This window comes from Dipodomys merriami, unplaced genomic scaffold (assembly GCF_024711535.1).
Source record: "Dipodomys merriami isolate MVZ:Mamm:240054 unplaced genomic scaffold, mDipMer1.0.p SCAF_1, whole genome shotgun sequence".
Lineage (NCBI taxonomy): Eukaryota > Metazoa > Chordata > Mammalia > Rodentia > Heteromyidae > Dipodomys > Dipodomys merriami.
Genome location: NW_027202270.1, coordinates 112,265,341 through 112,291,695, shown reverse-complemented (window position 1 = coordinate 112,291,695; position 26,355 = coordinate 112,265,341). Strand labels below are relative to the sequence as shown.

The 26,355-nt window shown below is 35.1% G+C and overlaps 1 protein-coding gene across 5 annotated transcripts in view; it reads left to right on the top strand.

The window, feature by feature from the left end:
* Positions 1 to 26,355, top strand: part of Mdga2 (MAM domain containing glycosylphosphatidylinositol anchor 2) — a 715,677-nt gene that overhangs the window by 413,779 nt on the left and 275,543 nt on the right. For 4 of the 5 annotated variants that reach the window (XR_011373061.1, XM_070027497.1, XM_070027487.1 and 1 more), the window contains exon 3: positions 2,169 to 2,343. Coding sequence is in view for 3 of the 5 variants with exons in the window: in XM_070027497.1 (XP_069883598.1) it covers positions 2,169 to 2,343 (175 nt within the window). In the remaining 2 variants the exon portion in view is untranslated. The remainder of the gene's footprint in view (positions 1 to 2,168; positions 2,344 to 26,355) is intronic. The other variant, XM_070027506.1, reaches the window with a different exon arrangement.

Sequence of the window (26,355 nt, the reverse complement as noted above, 5' to 3'; positions counted from 1 at the left end):
CTACTAATTCTAATACAGAATCCCTGATTAATAAAATCCAAACAAACAAAAGATACTTAGATATTCTACAGTTTTTTGTTTTTGTTTTTGTTTTTGTCAGCCATGGGGCCTGAACTCTGTGCCTGGGCGCTGTCCCTCAGCTCTTCAGCTCAAGGCTAGCGCTATACTATTTGAGCCCTAGCACCTCTTCTGGCTTTTTCTGCTTATGTGGTGCTGATGAATTGAACTCATGGCCTCATGCATGCAAGGCAAGCGCTCTACCACTGAGCCACCTTCCCAGCTGCAGTCTACAGTTTTAATTATGTGAAGATGTTTTGAGGCCAGAAACTTTAATAGTTGATATCTCATAGGTCTTTCTTCCCTTTTTCCCTGTCTCTGTCTCTGTCTTTCTCTCTTACACATAGATTTTTTTCATTCTTCTCTCTTCATGAATCATATCTACCACTATCATACTGTTATATAATTTAATTATTGTAAAGCATAAAATATTTTACATATTTGAAATCCCCAGGCCATTTCCATGACTTGCTTTATCCTAAACTTTTATTTTTTAAAAAATGTTCGTTTTCAAAGTAAGTTTAGTATTCGGTTATAATATTATATGAAAATGTTTTAAACAGAATTCTAGTTATATTATAGATTATGAAATAGGCACATATCTATTATCTTAAGAAAAATTAAAATGTATTTGTATAAAATATAAGCACATTTAAGTCTTCATCCATTGTTTGTAGATTTGTAAACTTAAAACTAGAACACTTGATTTCCCAGTAAAAATACTATTTTATTATTTGGTGGGCATATACATAATAAGTTTACAACTACTTGAAGTTAGGAATATGTCTTTGAATTTTTTAATATATAGTTCATGAACAAAACAAGGTCTGCTCAGTCTGGTTTTGAACTGTGATTCTTAGATCTCAGCCTCCTGTGTAGTTAGGATTACAGACATTAGCCACAGGTTCTCTGCTTAAATACATATTTGCTATTTTGCTCTGCTTGTTCATCTATAGGTTGTGCGTTTATTGCAGTCACATTTAAGGGTAAAAATAGTCATACTTATATTTTAATAATAAAAAGTGTTTTTTAAAGATTGTAGTCCCATTTATTTATACATTTCTGTGCATTAAGGGAAGAGATTTTGAACAAGCTGATTTTATTTCAGTTTTGGCTTTTCATACTTTCACTTTAATCTATATGATTCTTTGTATGTTTTTTAGTATTTCTATCAGCTGTTTCATTATTAAAATGAAAATGAACAAAGATATACAACAAAGAAAAAGAGAAAAACTAAACCACATTAGTTTTATTTTCTATTTTGTATCAATTTACAGTAACAGCATGTAGCTTTTGTAAGGTTTTGTATACTAAAATACACAAAATTTAAGTTGAATACCAGTAATTATTGCTGGCAAAAAATAAAGCTGTTGTACACAGCTGTGTTTCAAAGAATGGTATTGTTTATAATGAAATATTTTAGACATTCTAAGTGTTTGGCAGTTTAATAGAAATGTTGTACTTGAAAAAGTTTACACATTTTTGAAAATAATTAGTGATGCAAAGTGAATTCTAATGATCAAAATAGGCAAATCATTTGTAGGCCTATTAAGGCAAAGCCATTAAAGATTTAAAAAAAATCTCTTTTGAAAACCAGGTGTATAAAATTATACATAATCTCAATAAGCCATTATGGTAATATGCCTAAATTATCCAAATCAAATAGGAAATTTAAAGTAAAAATAATGAAGCATGTCCAAAAAGTAATTAGAGTTTATATTGACTAGACAAATAAAAAGTATTTTACAAACTTTGAAATTATTAAAGAAAATTTTAAACACTCAACAAAAGAGTACTCTCCTACCCTTGCTTTCTTCATTCTAATATATTTCTGATATATTAACATGCTTTGTTTATGCTTTCTACTGACCTCTTCTACTTTGATTGGACCATTGATGAATTTTCTTAAATTGAAGCACTAAATAAAGGATGGCATTTTACTTAAAATCTTATACTGTAAATGTGTTTATACTTTTAATCCATCTCTCATTAATTGGATAAGAAAGGCAAGATAGCAATGATGAGACAAGCATTGCAAATTAGTCATTGCTATTTGATTGTCCTGTGGGAAAACCTAGCTAAAGTAACAATCTTTGTTGATGCCCGCTCAGATCAGGTGGACCAAGACAGCAGGAAGTGCCTCTGACAGATTCCAAGACTCCAGTGTCTTCAATGAGACGTTGAGAATTACAAATATCCAGAGACACCAAGGAGGCCGGTATTACTGTAAAGCGGAGAATGGCCTGGGGTCCCCAGCTATAAAGTCAATCAGAGTGGATGTTTACTGTAAGTAATTTTCCCAGAAATCCATCACAGCCTCATTGAGTTTCTTCGGTCCTACAACTATGGGTTTACCAAAGATGTAACTGGAACATTAGTGGGGAAGAAATGGTTTCAGCTATGGATAACTCCTTCAACACTTTTCTAAGGAAAGGCATTTTAATTGTAAATTGACATATTTTTAATTTTATGATACTTATTTACCAAAGAATATTTTAAAATTGCATAATATGAAGATACAAATATTACTGATATGTATATATATAATATGTATATATACTCATGTATATATATGTATATATACATATGTGTATATGTATATACACATATGTATATATACATAGGTATGATATGTATATATACATATACATACATGTATAAGTTTTATGATGAAAATTATACCATAAGTATCTTATAGATCAGTTAACCTATATATGAGTATGAGTACAATTATTCTTTTTTTCTGCATATTGTATAGGTAAAGCCAAGTTTTCTGGATTGGCTTTTGAATGACACAAACAAGTGTGTAGAATATATTTTTGATGTAAGTACATTGAAACTAATCACTGCCAAACCTATGAAGTGATATACTGCCTGACAAACATTGGCTGATTTATTTTTGACCTTAGTCACCTTTCCCTACTTTTCATTCTTGACAATTACATTTAAAATCTTCTTGAGCTTCTTTTTCCTTACTAAAGAAATTAAGGATGTTCATTCAGGGTTTTTTTTTTTAATTTGTTTTGTTTAGTTTTGCTTCCATTTGTTTCCTTTGCAAGGGTTTATCTATTATTCTTTTTTTCCACAAGAAAATTAAAGTCTCCAAGTTTAGAATATAAGATATTTTTTCCTCTTTGACATAATTCAGATTTAGATTGAGAGAGAGAGAGAGAGAGAGAGAGAGAGAGAGAGAGAGAGAGAGAGAGAGAGAGAGAGAGAGAGAGAGAGAGAGTCTGTACTTAATTTTAACTCCTTAAAAGCTCATTTAACTTAGCTTTTTACTGAAGGTTGGTACTCTACTATTTGCACCACACGTTGACTTTGGGCTTTTTGATGTTAATTGGAGATCAAAGTCTCTGGAATTTCTTTTCCCAGTCTGACTTTGAACCAAGCTCCTTAGATTTGAGCCTTCTGATTAGCTAGATTGAGCCACCATAACTGAGCTCTTGCAGAGTTACTGGGATATCTAGAAAGTGGATAACAGAGTAGTATTTGTGCTCCCTTTTTTTGTTGTTTTGATTATTTGTATGTTTTTTTTATTGTAAAAATACTGTACAGAGGGGTTACAGTTCCCTGAGCAAGGTAATGAGTACATTTCCTATCAAGCATTGCTGCCTCCTCCTTTGTTTTTCCCCTACCATCCCTTCCCTCCCACCTCCAAAACTACCCCCCCCAAGTTGTAAAGTTCGTTTTCAACATAGTGTTTTATACATCTCATTGTTACAGTGGGTCAACCTGTATCTTTATTTAAGCATTTTGTTTTTTCCTTTCCCGTTCTCGAATTAGAAAAATGTACATACAAGATGGAGGGCACAGACATCAAATACAGTGAAAAGAGGGTTTATACCATGGGGGAGGAACATACAAAGAAACAAAAAAATCACATGGTACATTATAAATATGTTAGAAACAATAACAAGAAAGACAAAAAGATATTTGTGTCCCTAACTTGGAGTTCATTTCGCTTATCATCATCTTATATGGTCATATGTATATAGGTTTTGACCTTTTCTACTTGTCCTACACATGTACTAGTTATTGCAAATAAGGGAAACCATGGGACCTATGTTTCTTTGGGCCTGGCTTAAAAACGGTATGGAGATTCCTCAAAAGACTCCACATGAAGCTTCCCTATGACCCAGCAATCCTACTTTTGGGTATTTACCCAAAGATCACAAACAAGACCATACTAAGGCTACCAGCTCAACTGTTTATGGCAGCATTATTCACCATAGCCAAGATATGGAACCAACCCAGATGACCTTCAGTACATGAATGGATCAAGAAAATGTGATACACACACACACACACACACACACACTCACACACACACACACACACACACACACACACACACACACACAAAATGGAATTCTATGCTTCCATCAGAAAGAATGACATTGTCCCATTTGTTTGGAAATGGAAAGACCTATGCTTCCTTTTAATATCTGGGTTCAGACTTCCTCGTGGATAAGAAAGAAGCCAATGTTCTATTCTTCAGTAGCTCCTAGCCCTGAAGCATACCCCAGCATAATTTAGGCAAATTTAACCCATGTGCCACTAACTGCCATAGGGTAGAGAGGCTGGCCATATATTTATAATTTCAAACAGCAGTGAAGCCTCTGACCTGCATATATTTACATGATTTTGTTCATATGTAATTTTAAATTAAACTAAATTGGACTTAAGTAACAAAAATATCTGTCAATGTAACTTTCTAGAGTGCTTGCTTCTGTATTTTGTTTGTTTGTTTATTGTTTTTCTTTGCTATTTTAGTACAGGTAATTTCCTGTTTGAAATTTGAAACACAATTCTAAGATCTAAAATGTTCTGAAAATGAGCAAGTGGTTCCTTGTTTTTTTGTGGGTAACTTTCGTCATGTGAACCAGCTTAATAACAAAATATGATTCGTAACTACTTGGTTAAGAAACATAGAAATGATATTTACCCTACATTGTATGAATTATCACGTATTTTGCTCAGGGATTATATTTGATTACACATCCTGCTGGGCATATGTACTGAATTATCTTTTTAAATCCTGGAAGCTTCTGAATCACAATCCCTGTTGGTTTTAAAAAAGGAATTATGCTGTATATTGATACCACAATGGGATTGATATTTATTTAAAAAATCATATTGCAGAGTTAAAAACAAATGCAAAGGATGGAACTTTCTTTTTTGGAGATTTGCAAATAATTTCTCCTTTCACTACAAAAACGTTCAGTAAAATTCTACAATATGCCTACTTCTTTCTGTCTTCATTTCCTGCTGTGTAGATTGGGTTGTGCTTGTTTCCCATTGCACAGCTTGCTAGAATGATAATGGAGCTCCCTCAATTTTCCCAGCTGTTGGTCCCTGTAGCTTGACCTATCCTCCATGCCTTTAGGCATGAGGGCACTGGATCCATTTCCTTCACCTCTTTTGATGTCTGTTGGAATTTTTCCCATATAACACAGACAAAACAAACATCTTTATCAGACATTTCAGTGAAATGTCAATGTTGAAGTATTAACCTCTGTACTCTTTTGGTGGTTAGGCTTTCTTTGCTATCAAAATTAGAGAATATAATGTTCAATTTCCCAGTGAATATTTTCAACTCCAATGAAGATCTTAATACTGAACTCTAAGAAATACATCTTACATAAAGTATGTAAGTATGTATAATGTTCTAAAGAATTCTTTTACATTATATTTTTACCACGTTTTGAATATTAATAGTACTTACAAAGACAACTAGGAACTTTGATGAATTTATATCTTATAATTTTGAGCTTAATGCCATTGGCTCACACACACATTGGCTCCTAGCTACCCAGGAGGCTATGATCCTAGGGTCGCAGTTCAACACCAGCCTGGGCAGGAAATTCTTTGAGATTCCTATCTCCAATTAAATCACAGAAAAAGTTGGAAATGGCACTGTGGTCCTATCATTGTTAATAAGAACATGACAAGCATGTCAAGGCTGTATTTACAGTAGACAACTTTGGTATCTAAATGCAGATTATAATACTTAAGCTTTTGGTTTGACACTGGATTCTTGACTGAATAAATATTTACAAACTAGAAATAAGTGATCAGCTTTATTTTAGATATATATACTTAAACTAATTTGGGAAATACTGAAATAATAAGACACTTTCTTGTACTTAGAATTTTGACTTAGAAATTTTCACATGCTCTTAGAATTTTATTTATTTGCTGATCTGTTTCTATGTGTAATTTTCATCATTATCAGTAGAACTTGGAACATATCATGAGTATAGAGTACAAAATTTAGAGTCCAATGTAAGTTCCATTTGCAATATCAGACTGAAGCAGAGAACTATATGAATTTAATAAAACTGATCACATAAAATGTTACAATTTAATAGAGTCTTATGCTAGGTTATTTTGAGAACATTCTCTTATCCATTCACATATTAGTGTAATGCCACCTAAGAACTTGCTTCACTTGATTGCTGGGGTGGCACTTGAGCCATGCCTCCAAGTCTGCTTTTTGCTGGTTATTTTGGAGATGGAGTCCCAAGAACTTTTCTTTCTCAACTGGCTCTGAATCTGGATCCTTCAGATCTCAGCTTCCTGAATAGCTGGGGTAACAGAGTGAATCACTGGAGCCAACTTGAGAGATTTCTGAGATATTAATGAACACAACTACTGATCATCATGTTCTAATCTAGATGTGAGTTAAAAGCCACTTAAATATATAACATTTAATGTCAACAATTCATTATTTTGACTAGGAAATATTTTTAGAAAAAGAACTTGCTATGCAACCATATAAAATGAGTTGACTCTTAAGGTATTTTGAAATATTTTTAAAGCATTAATATTTTGATCACCCTGCGAAAGGTTATTATACATTAGTAATTCTTCCTCATAAGTTCTTCCTTCCTTCTTTCCTCCTTCCCTTTCTCCCTTTTTTCTTTTTTTATCCCTTCCTTTTTTTCTTCCTCTCATTCTTTTTCTTCCATCCTTTCTCCTTCTCTTATACCTTCCCATTTTCTTTCCTTTCTTTCTTTTTTGTTTGCTTTCTTTCCCTCTTCCTTCCTTCCCTCCTTCCTTTTTTCCTTCCTTCCTTCCTTCCTAAGTGCCAAACATGGGCTTGAACTGAGAATTTTACTTGGCTAATTTGATCTGGGGTTATGCTCTATCATTTGAGTCATTTTTTCAGCTCTTTTTACATTTACACATAATGTCTTTTGGTTTGGTTTGGTTTTCTGACCAGGTAGCCTTGGCTGTGCTCCTCATATTTATGCTTCCTGTTATAGCTAGGAGGACAAGTCTGTCCTCCTGTATGTCCAGCCTGTATGTCTTAGGGCAGCTAAATTGTCAAATACTTGTGTAGCAAAAAATCATCAACAATACAGTGTCCTCCGTTCTGTACAGAGAGATAATTTATTTTCTACCACCATAATGAACATATGGAGACTTCAGTGGCAGAGGTTTGATGGGTTTCCTATTAGGGATTTTGTAGGAAAGGAAGTTTCCACAGCTGAGTGTTCCTTCACTCTGTTCCACACTGACTGTGTACACATCTTTCAGCTGGGATATCCCATTGAATGAATGCCCTCGTGAAAATCACAAGATGGAGAACCATTGAAAACCTGAAACTTATATTTGCTTTTTTGCCAGCCCATCATTCTGTTCCTAATAAGTTACATGCTACCCAACAAGCAGGGATATACCAGACCCTACACAGAGCTTGGCAAAAGGGTTTAAGTAAGAAGAAAGGGTCAAAGGGTCTTTATTGGGTGATATTTTTATTAAACCCACTGAACTAAGGGAGAATCAGAGAACAGGGTTAAGAGGCACAGTGATCTGGATGGTGGGATTAAGGTAGAGCAAGAGTTCAGCCTGAAAGCTGGGATGTTCAGTTATGCCCAGTTGTTTTGGATGCATTAAAAGATGATCTGCTGTTTACAGGAGATGTCAAATAAAGAAATCACTATTTTATGATTGAAAAATTCCTGATGAAAACCAGAATTCTCTCCATACCTGTATTGTTTTATTTGCTTTGAGAAGATAGTATTCTTTGGACCACTACCCTCACCACAGCTCTAGTTTGAAAGAAAGAAGAGCATAGTCTCCATAGGAAAACAGTAGGTTCTGAGTATTGAAATTCTCAAAATCACACATAGTTGTCACCTTAAGATTCTCGAGGACATTTAAACAGTTTTCCAGGAATGTGTTCACCTAATCCTCTCATTCTCAGCCATGGCTTTACTGCTCACAGGGTAATAGAGGTCTCACTATTTTAAAGGTTAGAGTTTGATTAAAGCTTATTTTTAATTCAAAAAGAAATTAGATTCAGAAGCATTAGCTTAATAAGTTTTCATGTGTGCAGACACTGTTCATACACTAGACAAATCTTTTCCAATATCCATTAAACATTTTATAAGTGTTCTTATTTCTGAAACATATCCCCTACTTTAATTTCACTTAAGAAGATTGCTGCATTTCAATATATTCAGAACAAGCAGTCATTTTTTTTTTGGTTCTTGTCTGTTAGGTTTATTTATTATTACATTTCACCTGGGAAATTAGTGGGAGATTAAGATGATAGGTTATCAATTTATTCCACACACAGTTTATATATGTTAGAAGAATTCTGAGCTGCACAATTCAAAATACTGAGAGAGTTTTGCTTTTGTTTTTGTTTTAAGTTTTCCAAGATTCATCATTTTAAACAAGACACCTAGAGTGGAATGTTGGAAATACAGTCAACCTCAGGAGAAAGCTAATGTCTAAAATCAAATTTGCCACCCACAACCCAGGCTCCTGAAACATCAATTTTGGATTTAGAAAGTCTTCATAATGTTTGATGGAACAATATATTTTTTAAATGGGTGCTTCTTGTAGCTACTCTATTAATAAATCAAGACACAATTTTTTTTCAATTTTATGTGTGTTAAAAATGAAAAATATTTGGTCATCGATGTTATTTATTAATGATAATGGATTCAATCCACAAGGAACATTAAGTGTTGTTTGTCTGTTTTGTCCTTTGTTGGGCTTGAACTCAGGTCCTGGGCTCTGTGCTTGGGTTTTTGTGCCCAAAGCTAGCACTCTATCCTTGTGCCACAGTTCCACTTCTGGTTTTCTGGTAGTTAATTGGAAATAAGAGTCTAATGGACTTTCCTGCCTGGGCTGGCTTCCCAGAATGATCCTTAGATCTCAGCCTTCTGAGAAGTTAGGATCCTAGCTGTTAGCCACCAGCATCCAGTCTAGATTTCTTTCTTTCTATTTTTTAATTATTGTGAAAATACCACACAGAGGTGTTACAATTACATGAGCAAGATAATGAGTACATTTCTTTTCAAGCATTGTTGCCTCCTCCTTTGTTTCCCCATACCATCCCTTCCCCTCTCCACCCTCCCCACCCCCACATACCCCCTACCACTCCCCCACCCCCCACCCCCCACCCCTGACCCTGCCAAAGTTGTTAAGTTCGTTTTTCCACATAACATCTTGTACATCTCATTGTTGTAATGGGTCTTCCTGTATCCCTATTTAAACAGTTTGTTTTTCCCTTGCCCTCCACAAATTATATCAACATCAAATACAGTGAGAACAGGGGTTATACCGTGGGGGAGGGACATACAAAGCAACAAAGAAATCATCTTATAAATATGTCGGAAACAATCGCAAGAAAGAACAAAAAAAAACATTTGAATCCTTATCTTGAGGTTCATTTCGCCTAACATCAGCTTGTCTGACAGTTTCTTAATTAAAGAACTGGATACAAGGGCAGCAAAAAACGATTTCATACTTCCTCACTGCTTCTTACAAAGAAGATATATGTGAAGAAAGAAGTACCTTTCAATCAGTCTAGCCCTCTCTTTATGATTATTATTATTGCCCATTCACTATAGGGCAAAAAGAAAACCTTGTGGATGGAGTCTTTCCACATTCCAGATAGTGATCCTCAGCTTTACCTCAATCATTATGCAACTGGGTCTGTGGCCCTCAGGCCTCTGTGCTCATTCAACCTGATTCCAAAGAAGTGGGAAATTGTTTAAATAGGGATACAGGTTGACCCATTGCAACAATGAGATGTACAAGAAGCTATGTCGAAAAAACAACTTTACAATTTAAGAGGTGGGGGTGGGTGGGGGTAGGGGTGGGGAGTGTAGTTGTGGAGATGGGAGGGAAGGGATGGTAGGGGAAAAACAAAGGAGGAGGCAAAAATGCTTGATAAGAAATGTACTCATTACCTTGCTCATGTGATTGTAACCCCTCTGTTCAGTATTTTCACATTAAAAAACTTATTTTTAAAAAAGTGAGATATTCCTTGAGCTTCTTGAACTACAGTTACTGGAAAGCCACTTCTGATCATGGCCTCTCAGTTTGCAATGCTACTGAAGACCTGCTATGTTGACAAGAGGCTGTGGGAAGCTTTCATGAGAAATTGAGGAAAATTACAAAGGCTTTTCCCTGAAGATAATTCATATAAGTTGGAGAATCAAAAGTTAAAGACCCAAAATCATCTAGCTTAAAAATGAAACAAATATGTAAAAAATTATTTTACATACAAAAAGTACTAACAGACAAGTGATATAAAATATGACATTAATTGGAAATCTACCTCTAAAGTATATTAAAGAACCAAAAATGAAGGATTATTATTTTATTTCCAAGTTTTTACTTGGGTAATAATTATTAAATCCTGAGCAAATGAAAGCTTGTGATTATTTCCATAAAAGATAAAGGAATATAAATAGTATGCATTTGTTTATTCTTTTGTACTTATGCTTCTAAAAAAAAGAAAAAAAAAACATTTGAGCCTGGTACTGGTAGCTTATGCCTGTAGTTCTAGCTACTTAGATGGCTGAAATCTCAGGATCTAAGTTCAAAGCCAGCCAGAACAGAAAAGTCCTTGAGACTCTTGCCTCTAATTAACTTGCAAAAGGCAGAAGTAGAACTGTGGTTCAAGTGACTGAGTGCCAACATTAAGTAAAAACAAAGTGAATCAAGAGTACAAGGCCTTGAGTTCAAGCCTCAGAACTGGCACAATAGAAAGAGAAGTGAGACAAAGCGGAGAGATTCACACAGAGAAAGATTATTTACACTTGATTTATTAAAATTCTCTCTGAGCCAGAAGTTACTTATAAAAGTGTTGATCATATTAAATAGGTACATAGACTGATAAAACTGAGTAACAGGCCCTTAACAAGATGGTCTAAAAAAGGTCTATATAGTTTTCCTTAGGCAGGAAGATTTTCCTGCTAAGTAAGTCTAAGAATTGAGATTGGCAGTCCATACGCTCTCTGAATCCAGAGGGCAAAGTCTGCTACTGTTAACTCTATATTTCATACACATTTTATTAAAGAAAATAAAAAGGAGAAGGACTATCATTGTTAAAAATAAAGCAATCTAATGAAATATCTTTCTCTTTACACACATAAAGTAAAAGTTAGAATAGTAAACTATTGCATGTTTAGATACTTAGCATGTTAGGTTAATATCTCCTCTGACTGTACCGAGAATACATTATATTATCTAATTAAAAATTGTCACTGTTCTAAGAAAATCCGGCACTCCGCTGCAAACTATTTGTTTAATAATTTTAGTCAGAACAAATAATTTGTAATAATTTCCCCTTTCTGGAGGGGAAGGGAAAAAACAAATTGTTTAAATAGGAATAGAGGCAGACACATTGCAACAATGAGATGTATGTACAAGTCATTATGTGGAAAAATGAACTTTACAACCTTGGCTGTGGGGTGGGGTGGAGGAGGATGGGAAGGAATGGGAGGGAGAAACAAAGGAGGAGGCAACAATGCTTGATAAGAAATGTACTCATTACCTTGTTCATGTAACTGTAACCCCTCTGTAAGGTATTTTCACAATAAAGAAAGAAAGAAAGAGAGAGAGAGAAAGAGAGAAAGGAAGGAAGCAAGGAAGGAAGGAAGGAAGGAAGGAAGGAAAGAAGGAAGGAAGGAAAGAACGAAAGAAGGAAGGAAGGAAGGAAGAAAGGAAGGAAAGAAGGAAGATAGATGCCAGTTTTATACAAGGTAATACTTTCTTTAATATTATAGTTAAAATTAACTTAAAGTTATCTACCACTAAGTTACAGTAAGAATCTATTTTTTCCTTTGAAAATTGAAGAAAATTATTCTTGCCAAGTATACCAGAGGAGACATCTTCTCTTGCCTAGATACTCCATAGTTCCAAAAGTTTAAATCATATTTTTAACTCAAGACACATATTGCTGTAGTTGGATATGAAGCACCGAATTGTCTGGAAAGTATCCAGCTTTCAGTGTCTTAAGTGGCAAGCAAAGAGGAAATCTTAACACCCTGCAAGTGCTTTATATATCCATGGCTACTTGAGTTTAGAATATCAAAGTCCATTTTTTTTCATATGGTAGCTGTCAGAACCACGTGCAGTCCAGACATCCAGAAACTTGAATGAATGAAGTAAATGAAAGGTTTTGTTTCACTTTACACATGCTTAGGTGTCCATAGTTTTAAATTACATTCTATATGTAATTGCAAAGGAAGGCTTTTAGAAATACTCAATTTTCAAAATGAACTAGAGAAACCATTTTCTAATCCTTTCTCTGGCTACATATGATTCTAGTCTCTCATTATTTCATATTTGGGACTTGAAAAAACAAAGCAAAACAGAACATAAAAATTTTTCTGCAGAATTTTCCCCTCTTTGGAATTTTCCAGAATTATTTCTTTGTCCTTGTTAGATCAATTTCCATTAAATTCAGTGCTCATCATAACACTTGAAACTGCTTACTACGTAATATATTATGATTTGATATGTACCAATATATTAAAAAGAAATAGGTGAACCACTTTGGATCAGTACAACATAAAACAAATTCTCTTAATATGGTATTTAGCTGGTACAATGGTTCTGTAGCAAAAGCAATAATTCTTCAAGCATGTTAATTGCTGGACAATTTGTACATTAAGGACATTTGAATGTCTAACAACTGTGCACCAATTCTGACCCAAGCTTTTGGGTCACTTGTAAGAGTTAGGTAGTCATATAATCTGTATATTTTCACTTTAAACTTCACGCAATTCCATTTGTCCAACCTTTCTTTGATTTGTTGTGTTTGTGGGTCTCTATCAAGAAAATTTTTGGCCTGTGCCAAAGAGACCTATTTCTCCTATTCTGTCCTGTGATGTTTTTAGGTTGTCTTCTTTGACTCCGAAGAGTTGATTCTCGTGTAGGTGATATATAAGGATCTAGCTTTAGTTTTCTACAAGTGATCAACCAACTTTCCCAGCTATACAGCTGTGGGTTCATTTCTGGTTTTCAATTCTATTCCATTGTCCCTGAGGTCTCTTCTTGTGCCAGTACCAAGCTGTTTTGAAACATGGGTCCCATGGTTTCTTTTATTTGCAATAACTAGTATATGTCTGAGACAAGAAGAAACAATCAGATAAGATGATGTTAAGCGAAATGAACCCCAAGATAGGGACACAAGTGGTTTTTTCTTTCTTGCTATTGTTTCTAACATATTTACAAGATGATTTCTTTGTTGCTTTTTATGTCCCTCCCCCACAGTATAACCCCTCTTTTCACTGTATTTGATGTTGGTATAATTTGGGAAGGGGAAGGGAAAGAACAAATTGTTTAAATAGGGCTACAGGTGAACCCATGCAACAATGAGATGTACAAGAAGTTATGTCGAAAAACCAACTTTACAACTTTGGCGGGGGGAGTGTAGTTGTGGGTATGGGAGGACAGGGATGGTAGGGGAAAAACAAAGGAGGAGGCAACAATGCTTGATAAGAAAGGTACTCATTATCTTGCTCTTGTAATTGTAACCCCTCTGTATGTATTTTCACAATGAAAAACTTATTTTTTAAAGAAAGCTGAGATAACAATAATGGCTCTTGGGGTTATTGTAATGATCACATTTGACAGGGCATACTTGGTTCCGAGTTAAATGGCTGGCACAGTCAGGATGCAGGGTATTCAGCTCACAGTTGCTATTGCCAACTGTCATGCCAGCAATATGGGAGAATAGGAAGAGTTGTAGCAAGGATGGTCCTCATTAATGACATTATAAAATATACATGAGTAGATGCTAGAAAAGAATCTCTGTTTAGACAAATCAGGAAATCAGTGGAATATTTATAAGGGAAAGAATACTTGAGAAAAATTGTCCAAGATGTTCTAATCACAAGAATCCATCTCTACCTTTTCCTAGCCTTATGACTTTTGGAACTTTGTTTAAATCCATTTCAAAGGATGATATATAACCCATGGACTTATTATCTAGTCATCACAACTCTTTTTTTTCATTTTATTTTATTTTATTTTTTTGTGGACATACTGTACAGAGGGGTTACAATTACATGGGCAGGATAATGTGTACATTTCTTATCAAGCATTGTAGTCTCCTCCTTTGTTTACCCTTCACATCCCTTCCCAGCCTCCCCCCTCCCCCCACCCAATCCTCTCCCCCCCCACCAAAATTGTAAAGCTCGTTTTCGACATGACAACTTGTACTTCTCATTGTTGCAACAGGTCCACCTGTATCCTTAAACGACTTGTTTTTCCCCATCTCCTCCACAAGTTATACTGACATCAAATATAGTGAAAGCAGGGGTTATACTGTGGGGGAGGGACATACAAAGCAACAAAGAAATAATCTTATAAATGCATTAGAAACACATGCATGAAAGAAAAAAACATTAAAATACCTATCTAAGGGTTCATTTTCCTAATATCACATTATCTGACCTTTTCTGCTTGACTCATACATATACTAGATATTGCAAATAAGGGAAACCATGGGACCTATGTTTCTTTGGGCCTGGCTTACTTCACTTAATATAATTTTTTCCAAGTCTTTCCATTTCCTAACAAATGGGACAATGTCATTCTTTCTGATGGAGGCATAGAATTCCATTGTGTATATACCACATTTTCTTGATCCATTCATCTACTGAGGGACATATGGGTTGGTTCCATATCTTAGCTATGGTAAATAATGCTGCAATAAACATAGTTGTGCTGGTAGCTTTAGTGTGGTCTTGTTTGTAAACATTTGGGTAAATGCCCAAAAGTGGGATTGCTGGGTCATAGGGGAGCTCTATGTGGAGTCTTTTGAGGAACCTCCATACTGCTTTCCAAAGTGGTTGAACAAGTTTACACTCCCACCACACAACTCTTTTTACTAGTAAAAATCAGGTAATATTTGCTTTGAAAAGTGAAGACTATTTCCCTGTTCCAAAATGATGACAATATAAAACCATTTTATAAAAGGACAGGAAAATCTGAGACTCACATCCAAATAACCACCAAAAAGCTAGAAGTGGAGGTGTGGATTAAGTTGTGAAGTACTAGTCATGAATGGAAAGCTAAAGGACAGCATTCAGGCCCTGAATTCAACACACAGACACACACACACATACACACTCACACCAAGATATTTCTAATGGTGATTGGCATTTGAAGGGCTCAATAAAGGCCATTTTTAACTGTAGGAATAAAGACAAGAGACACTGGTTATACCATATTGATTTTGTTTATATTCATATGTAAGAATTACATCACTACCTTACAAAAATCATATTAATATTTATAAGATAACCTTATATAGGACATGATAGGTGCTATTCTCTGTATCACATACATCACATACTTCATGTAATTACATATGCACAGGTCGAATTCCACAGATGCTGAAGTTGGGAAGGAAGGATCAATGTCCTAAGACAGGGTATTTGATGGGATTAAGAATTTGGACAGAATAGAGTAAAAAATTCAGGTGACTTGGAGAAAGAAAAATATCTTCATGCTCTGTAATCCCAACGTATAATGGGAAGAGAAGCAGATAACATAGGCCGACAGTGGGTGAGAGTTTGAAGAGGATCATATCCTTTGAGCCCTTTTGAAAGCCAAAATAGAAAGAAAGACATCTTACAATTGGTTTACAAACTAGGTGGGTGAGGGGTAGGCTAGGGCTAGGGAAAAGCAACCTTGATAGTGGGTGTGGACTGTGAGGCATAATGTGTCCTACACTTGGAGGTATTTGAAACAGTGGCAACATTCGGTTTGATGAGTACCACACAAAGCAAGTAAGAGAGGACAGGGAATCATCTAGATTTACATACTGCTGGTAGAGGCATGCTCCTGGCCCCTTTTGCTTTAGCTATATCTTAGAGGATATTGTGATTTTACCAGGGGCTGGCATGATACTGTAATCTACCACTGAACTACATTGCCAGCCTCTAAGTTCAGCCTCTGAATTATTATTTTCTTTTACTAGGCATGGGTTTTAGATGAGTTTCTCTAGCTATTTGCTGGTCTCAAGCACTTAAGATGTAATCCACAGATTTCAGAGTAGTGTAATCTATTTATAAATTCCTCAGTTGCTTTCCTTACTTTGGATTGTGAGTTACAGGCCAAAGCATACTTTAAGTCCTTGATGCAATGACATTTTAAGTTGCTATTCAGGATATTTAACAAAAGTCAATAAGCTGTTTGAATTTATCTCTCATTTTTTTTATTTTTTCAAATAGCAAATTTGGTTCCTGATCTCAGTGTCAAAGAAATCCTAACATATATAGCCTAAACACTGTAGATGTAAGGCTGTATTATTTTTTCCTTTTTATTTGTACATGGCTCAGTGAAACCAGCTTATCAAACAAACCATGCAATGGGATCCAGTAGATGATGGATTTAATGCAATCCTATTTGGCACAAAGTATTTTCAGGAGATTAAAATTTTAAATTAAAGATTTAAAAATCTTCATTGAAGATTACCTTAGTCCTTGATAAAATTTAAATACTATTATATTAATAATTTTGTCAAAATGAAGAATTTCTTTATGGTAGCTAAAACAATATGAAACTTTCCAATATTGATGGAACTTTAAGGGATGCATTATAATCATATAATTTTAAAATATAAATCAAATACATCTGAAAAGATGATTTGAATTGAAATGAAATAAAAGTTTCCTGCTGGTAGTTATAAATAGAATCTCTTTGATGATCTTTTAACAAATACAGTGCAATGTGCTGAAATTCAGAAATTGAACTTAATTAACAGGAGAGAGAAAGTGTTTGACAGTGACCTATATCAAACACAATCATTCCAAAATATGTCACATATTTCAGAAAATGATATGGTATAATAGAACAATATGCACAATACATTTGATCCTATTATTACCTGTCCATTGGATAAATAGCTTTGAGAAAGTTGTAAAGGATTATTTGAGGCAGAATTTCTATTGCTACAATAAAAATAATAGTAATAGCCATGCAAAATTATTATAGGATACAGAGATAGCTCAAGAAAGGACTCTACCTGATTACCTAATTGCAATCCTAAATTACCTTAGAAGATCTTTATCTGTGTGCCATAGTCAGTTGCTTATTTTGAGGTTTTGTAAATTTTTTCTTCAGCTGCTTGCTTTTTTTCTTTATCAGCCCCAAGTGCTTATCTTGAAGCTATGTTTCCCAAAGAGACCTAAGGGACCAGTTAACCTACTTGAAGAACTTTTCAGTGCTTCCACTTGCGTGAAAAAAACGGTCCCACGATTTCTGCTTTTTAAAGGCACAACAATTTTCAAGTCTGAATCATGTTTTTGAAACAGGAAAACTATAAGGCAAGTTGAGTGATTAACTGAAACTCCTTGTCACAAACATTCTGATAAAATAAAAATATAACTGAAATTCCTTGGCACAAACATTCTGATAAAATAAATATAAGCTAGTTAATGTTGCATACAAAATAAGCTTGTTTGAACATTCTTTTTGAGAAGAAAAAAAACCCACAAAAACCTTTACTATTCATGACAATAAATGGCCCACATTTTCTGGATAGAGTTGATCCTGAGCCCTCTAATGTTAACATTTTATTAATTCACACTTGTTTCTCAAAATATTTAAGAGCATTATTTCTGTTTCAGGAAATTCTTTTAGTTTAATTTCAACACAGGCAGCTTTGCTATACAGGACTTAGTGAAGTAAAATGGAAATGGAAATATGAGAGATAACCTTGAAAATTTTCTCATGCCCTACTTTGAGATACATGTTCTGAGAAAGTGTCAGGGTAACTGCTCCTGAAGGGATTTAAAAATTATTGTGCCATTTAATTTAGTGTCTGAAAAGCTAAGTAATGCATCCAGGTGTGTCTAGTTTCATTGTCCATTTGACAGATATACCCTAAGAGTAAATTAAGTAAATCTGTCTTTAGTGTACTTAAAGTAATTATATAATATGTGGCACAACATATTTTCGGCAGCTATCTGAATGAACCAGAAAGGAGTACAATTTTATCAGTCTCCTTACTGTAGGTACTCTGGAAATCCAGACTAGAACATTTTAAACCTTTCTATTTTTCCTATGTCCTCAAACCCTTAGTAGGTCTCTATCTGGTAATATGGTTGAGTCATTGTGCTAATCCATTTGCATTTATTTTTCATTTAATACTAATATTTCCTGTGAAGGAAGAGGTATCAGACTAACCACAATTTCCTGGGATAAGCAATAAGAATATGATACATTGTCATAAGTTCTTAAAGTGCTACAATAAATTAAGAATGGTAAGAAAATATATATGCTCACCTGGATAAAATCTCTGGCTATAGGACTGATGGACCCAATTCTTTTTAAAAATTATCTTTAAATAGTGGTACAAAGGGGTTTCAATTCAATGTGTAAACTTATGAGTTCAAAACATCTTGATCAGGATCATCCTTCCACCATTTTCCCCAATTTTCGCTAAACTCACCTGTCCTCTTAGGTTAGCTCGGTTCATTTTCACGTATGTACCTGATTGGTCTAATTCAGCCTAACTACCTAGAAGACAGTAGTTAAGATTCCAGAATATAATGTAGCTACAAGGATTGTATCAGCTAATATATTATGGTAAGAATCATTAAGTGCCCATACTGTAATTGTTTCTTCCAAAGGCTCTGGATAACACGGAAATTCATTGAAAACAAGGATACATTAGTTTACTTAAAAATCACTCTTTCAGAGGGAACCAAGAAAGGTTTGCTTTCTTACCTCAAGAAAGATAACACTTGAGCTGAATATGATTAGGAACTTCAATTAAAACAAGATTTTTCTGGACTTCTTATTTCCTTTTTCCTTCCTTCCTTCCTTCCTTCCTTCCTTCCTTCCTTCCTTCCTTCCTTCCTTCCTTCCTTCCTTCTTTCCTTCCTTCCTTCCTCCCTTCCTTCTTCCCTCCCTCCCTCCCTCCCTCCCTTCCTTCTTTCCTTCCTTCCTTCCTCCCTTCCTTCCTCCCTTCCTTCCTCCCTTCCTTTCTCCTTTCCTCCCTCCCTCCTTCCCTCCCCCACTTCTCTTTATTTCTTTCTGTGGTAATCATGGGGCTTTAATTCAATGGCCTAGGCCCTGGGCCTCTTTGTGCTAAAGATTAGTACTCTATCACTTCAGCCATAGCACGACTTCTGGTTTTTTCCTAGGTAGTTTCATTGAAGATAAGAGTCACATGAACTTTTCTGCCCAGGCTGGCTTTGAACTGTGATCCTCATATCCCTGCCTCCTGAGTAGCTAGGATTACAGATATGAGCCACCAGTGACCAGCACCCTGAGCATTTTTTGCTCAAAACTAGCACTGTACCATTTGAGCCACAGCTCCACTTTTACATTTTTGGCTTTTTGGTTGTTCATTGGAGATAAGAATCTTACGGGATTTCCTGCCCATGGTGGCTTTGAACTGTAATCCTCATATTTCAGCCTCCTGAATAGTTTTATAGGCATGAGCCACACCAGTGCCCAGTGCTGGACTTGGGATTTTTATTTTTATTTTTTATAAATTTAATTTATTGTAAAGAAATGGATAGAGGAGTTTCAGTTGCATAACCAATGAGTATGTTTCTTTTCAAACAGTGTTAGCCCCCTCCCTCATTTTCTCCTGCTTTTCCTTCCCTGCACTCTCCTCTCCCAAAGTTGTAAAGTTCATTTCCAACGTAGTGTCTAGTTAGTATCACTGTTACATTGGTTCACCCTTTGTCCCACTGTTTCTCTGTGATTTTTGAATATGTCAATGATGGAGTCCTGAGAGTCTGTCAGGGAGATTTTCATGATAACTGTGTGAATAGCACCTGCTTTTGAGTCAACAGGTGTGCACTGTTGTCAGGACTGGAGAAAGTATCTTTGATAGCAGTGATTATCAGTCTATTTCTGTAGGTAGCTGGTGTTTAGAAGACATCATTGTTCAAGTCAGTAAGAAAACAGGGCTAGCCTCTGTAGCTGAGTTATAGCTACCTGAGAATGACAGAACACATCCTATGAAATATAATCTGTACAACCCATTCTTACAGATACATTAAACAGTATTTTATAATAAATTTTAAACAATACTTTCTGAAGAGGTACTATTATCATTGTATACCACGGTTTGGAAAAGCAATTACTTCTCCTGTCTGTCAAAAATTTCCCAAACTTATAAGCACCAAGATTCTCACATTCTTGACCTTACCATTAATTACTAAATGCAGAAAATTCTAAATTTCTGCATTAATTTCCAGTCCAGAGTTTAAAAGCAGAGCCCTTGTTAATTGCAGGAGCTGTTTTCTTTTCCAATAGGTTTAGTGAGACATAATCAGTCATTATTCATTTGCATGAGCTGTGCTATTCAATACCTTGATTAGTATCTATGTTTTTCTGCCTTGATATTGCTTTGTTATAGGAGCTCATCACCCAATATGTTCATTTTCCTCTGTTCTGAGTGTGAAAAGGAAAGCTGAAATGGATACATGATATTACTACTTATATCTGACTGCAGTATATCTAGACATTTACTCTTTATGGCATGTCTGTCATTTCAAAGGTTAACTAATGGATGAAAAACAAGTAGACAAGCAATGAATCTTGGATGAAAACCTAGTTAATAAACAGGTTATTCAAATAAAGATGTTAAACTATAGATGTGACATTGACATTTACAAAAAGAAAATTCATGTTCAGCCATCTCTAACAATGGATCCTGATGGATCGGAAATGTGTCTAGTATTTTCATATGTGAGGATGTAAATAGGCACACATACATATATATGCATACATACATCCAGCATATAATAGATTCAGAAGTCAGATTTTTTGTTAACGTATAAGTGTCTAGGATTCACAAGGTGATATACAGAGGGTTTACAGTTACATAAGTAAGGTAATAAGCATGTTTCTTGTCAAACTTGTTAACACTTTCCTCATTTTTCTCCCATTTTCCCTTCCCCTCGACCCCCCAAGTTGTACAGATCATTTCCAACATATTGTCTTGTGTATGTCATTGCACTGGTTCCCCCTTGTCCTGTGTCTCACCATTCTATTGTTCCCCTTCTCTCCCAAATTTAAATAAACTTATATACAATACCAGGGTACCAAAATCAAATACAGTGACAACAAAGGATGTACCATAGTGGGAAAACATGCAAAAGAAGCAAAAAAATCACATAGTACATTAAAAACAACAACAATAAAGAAAAACCTCTTGTGTTCTTGTCTTGGAGTTCATTTCACTAAGCATCATCTTATATGGTCATGTGTATATAGCTATTGAGCTATTCTGCTCATCTGATACAATTATTCTAGATGTATACTGATATTTTTATAAATGTGATACTGGGGATTGAATCCAAGATTTCAAGCTTGTGTTGCAAGCACCCAATATTTTTTTGGGGGGGTCAGGAGGTGGGGCCTGAACTCTGGGCCTGGGCACTGTCCCTCAGCTCTTCAGCTCAAGGCTAGTGCTCTACCACTTGAGCAACAGTGCCACTTCTGGCTTTTTTCTTTTTGCTTATTTGGTGCTGAGGAATCGAACCCAGGGCCTCAGGCATGCAAGGCAAGTGCTCTACCACTGAGCCACCTTTCCAGCCCTAAGCACCCAATTTTTTGAGCTATTCCTCAGACCTGTTTTCTTTGTTGGTTTCTTGGTGCTTTAGTATCTTTTTGTAGACAGATTCTGTGTTAACTACAACTAAGGTGGCCTGTCCTTACTGTCTGAGTAGCTAAAATTGTAGCAATTTAATACCACTTCTAGGCTTAAGTGCTAACATGCATACTATTTTAGTCCTAAAGGAGAAAACACTCATGTACACACATCACAGAAATACATATAAAACATATATATTCTGTAGAGAGAGAAATTCACACATATTTCTGTGGTATATATAAATATATATTTATATATATAGGTATGTAACGTATGGAAGCTAAACTCTAATGCTACAAACTTTTTTAAAACTAAAAAGTCATTTATTCATATTTCATTTGAAAGACTTACCACCCTTCTTAAGTCAGATATAACAGCTTTTAGGGCAAGTCTCTGACTGATGTGTTTTCACATAGTTGAGAGCATGACTGCTTTCTGAGACAGTGAACTATGGTAGAGGAAATCCTGTACTGCTGACCCCTAACTGTATTGTCTCAAGCAAAGCAGTGTGTAAGATTGAAACTCTAGTGCACATAAAATCTCCTGCATTGGGTTTCCCTTCTATTACCCCAGGCATTCACAGGTGCAGTCAACTATGTATCTAGAAAAAGCAATTTTGATAATTACTTATGCACGTACATTTTTTTTTGCTGGAAAGATGTCGGTTGTTTAAACTCATTTTTAAAGGGAAAAGGAAAGAAAATTACAAAATAGTTTATATGAAGACACAACTTTGCAATACTGATGAGATAAAAATCCTATGGATGTGTAACTATTCTTACAGACATCAATACCCAGAGTCTCCCAAGAGAGAAAGACAGATAGAAATCAATTATATGGGTGAAAGGGCTTGCCCATCCTTTGAGCTCTAATATTAGGTAATCAGAACATGTTATATTGTATTAACACATCCTCTCTTGAAGCATCCATCCTTCAGATTTTCTCACACAATTGGTGGAAACATAAACACAGCAAGCACCTTCACAAACTGGCTCAAATGTGAGGTCAAAGTTCCCAGAATAACACAGTCCTTAAAATATTATCTGTGACTATGTTAAAAAAAACAGAGCATCTCTTAAAAATGACATATCTTAGTGACATGGTTAAATTTAGTCTGATGTTTGTTTCCAACCCCTAGATGAGTGAAGTGGCAATTTCAGGCACTCCCTAAGAATTAGACAAGATCCCATACATTTCAATTGCACAGGACACACTCTAGCCTTATTCTGGGCATAGTGATAAATAAACTGAAATTATTGTGCTCTTTTCTATTTTTATTTTTAAGTAAATGCAAAAGCTACAAACCTAACTACTTTGTAAGATATTGTAATTACCCCACAACTGAAGCAACAGATAAGAGAAGCAATAAGAGTTGACAAACAAGCGAAATTCTGGGGAAGTAATCTACAGAATGACATTTTACTAGGATGCTGGGAAATGGCCTCATTAATTTTTTTTATTGCTTATCTGGAGTTCTTTCTAGGTTTTAATCTTCACCATAGACATGGGAGAGATGCCACAAATAATTATTTCCAACATAGTAAATCCTCCTAACTGAATGAATGATTCGGTGTTGAGCTCCACAAATCATATATCTATGTTTCCTTGAAGTAAGGAATTAAATGTAAATTGAAATCTGCCCACTCTTCTGATAAAATAGGAAACAACTCTGGGATTAAAATTAAAATTAAATGATATTTGTTTCCATATGGCAGAGACAAGTTTTCAGTTATCATTCAACCTGAGAGTGAACAGTAGCCTTTTTGCTTAAGAAGTGATAAGGAGAAAGAACAGTGTGTGAATTCTGACTATCTCTATGGTATGTTGGGATGAGCAGAAAGGACAGATGACTTGTATCAGCAATTGTACTTGACAGACATAATTTTCACCTTTTCTAACATTTTTCTTATGATTTTGGTAAGTCTTTTTTTGTTTTCTTTCTTTTATATTTATTTTGTTGGGCTGGTTCTTTGGCTTGTTGGTTGGTTGACTGGTTGGTTGATAAACTTTAACGTGTTTGTGAATGAATGTCAATGCATGTATGTTAGTGAATGTGTATGAGAGAGAGAGAGAGATGAAGAGGGAACGAATGAAAAGGGGGAGAGAGAGTTGTTGGCTTAAAGTACTGTCACAGTTTATGTGTGTCTGGAATACCTTCTTGACTTAGCTCAGTTGAATGTGTTCAGGGTCTCAATAAAGCTGTCATCAACTTGTCAGCCAGGCCTGCACTCAATTCACAGGGTAACTGGAGAAGAGTCACTTCCAAGTATGACTGTTGGCAGGCTTTGCATCTTTTCTCACTGGTCTCTAGAGAGGGAAGGTTCTTCTCATGTGGCAGCTTATCACATCGTAGCACAAGTAAGCCAGCGTGAGCATCTAAAAGGAAAGCTACAATATCTTTGCAACATAATATTTAGGGTGAAGTTCTTTTACTTTTGATGTATTGCATTTGTAAGAAGTGTCAGGGGAAGAGAGGATAAAAAAAAAGCAATGCAGGAAGGGATTATATTAGTACATGGATAGTCACAATGGAATTCCTTACTTAGAATGCTACTACACTGTTGGTGGAAGTGTAAACTTTTTCAATCACTCTGGAAAGCAGTGTGGAGGCTCCTCAAAAGACTAAGCCTAGAGCTCCTCTACGACCCAGCAATCACACTTAACTACAAACAAGGCCATTCTAAAGCTACCAGCAACCTTGTTTATTGTAGCAAAATTTACCATAGCAAAGATATAGAACAGCCCAGAGGCCCATCAGTACATGAATGGATCAAGAAAATATGGTATGTATACACAGTAGAATTCTATGCTTCCATCAGAAAGAATGACATTGCTCCATTTGTAAAAAATGGAAAGACTTGGAAAAATCATATTAAGGGAAGTGAACCAGACCAAAAAAAACATAAATCCCATGGTTTCCCTTATTTGTAATAATTAATGTAGATGTATTGATACACTGAATAGATCCTTATCTAGAGCCTATGTTGTTCATAAAATATGGGCAATGTATGTCTATGTCTATGTCTCCTTCTACTGAGAGCAATTTTTCCATTATATTTATCTGCCATATATATTTATATAATTTAATATATGCTATGTATCACATGTAGCATATATAATATAACATGTATATATATGTATATGCAGATACATGATTAAACATATTATAGTGCTCATTTTAAACTCCATTTACTTATAGTTTAATTTCATGAGATTCTTAAAATATTTACTGGAGGGGCTGGGAAGGTGGCTCATTGGTAGAGCACTTGCCTTGCATACCTGAGGCCCTGGGTTCGATTCTTCAGCACCACATAAGCAAAAAGAAAAAAGCCGGAAATGGCTCTGTGGCTCAAGCGGTAGAGCGCTAGCCTTGAGCTGAAGAGCTGAGGGACAGCACCCAGGCCCAGAGTTCAGGCCCCACGACCAGACCCCCCCCAAAAAAAATTTACTAGAAAGTTAGATAAACATTTACTGAAAATAGCCAAAATTTCATAAAATGACAAAAACATACCCATCAATTTCAGAATGTGTGTATATATATGATATTATTAAAATTGAAATTATAGATCCTGAAAGTTGAAGTAGATCTTATTTTGAAATAGATCTACTTCATAAGAATTAAATAAAACATTCTCTGAAACTATACAAGTTTTATGTTATTACATTTGACTGGTTTTTGACAATTTCTTGTATGAATAAATTTAAACAAAAGGTTTCTGGAAAATGTCACAAAGCTTTTGAGTTTTTAAATTGCTAAACCCAAGTGTAACTTATGTTTATGACCATTATATGTGTTAATTGTTGCTAGGATCCATATAGGTCCATCAAATTTCAAGCTTCTTGTCTTAGAAAAAAATGATTCCTTCTGGGTTTTGTTTCCTTCAGATTTACTCTGAATTCTAAGGAATTGATAGGCGTGTTTGTGCCCCATATTCCACCTCATTTCTCTATCTTACAATTGGTAAAATTGCAGCAGCTGTGGCTACGTACATTTAAAATAATAACATCGTTCTAACTCTCATTATTGACAGCAAATATAAGTGGGAGTATTGGCCCAGACTCATCATTGAAATGGAGCCACATTCAGAAGGAGATAAAACAAATGATTATAAATGCATAACAAAACAAGAGAACAAATTAACAAAAGAAGGTGGTAATATAGAAAATCAACAATTCATAGCAATCCCAGAAAAATCAAAGTAATCCTACAAATAGTTATGTTAGGAGAAGATTGGTATCCATCTGTTGTTTTACGAATACTAAGTAATTTTTAAAAGATTAAGTGGCAAAGGTCCCAATGACAGATGAAAATCTACTGGTGTTTAAGGCTCATTGAAAGGGTTTTTTTAAAATTAATAATATGATGTAGACATTTTGGATTTAAAAATTAGATTTATCAAATAATGGTT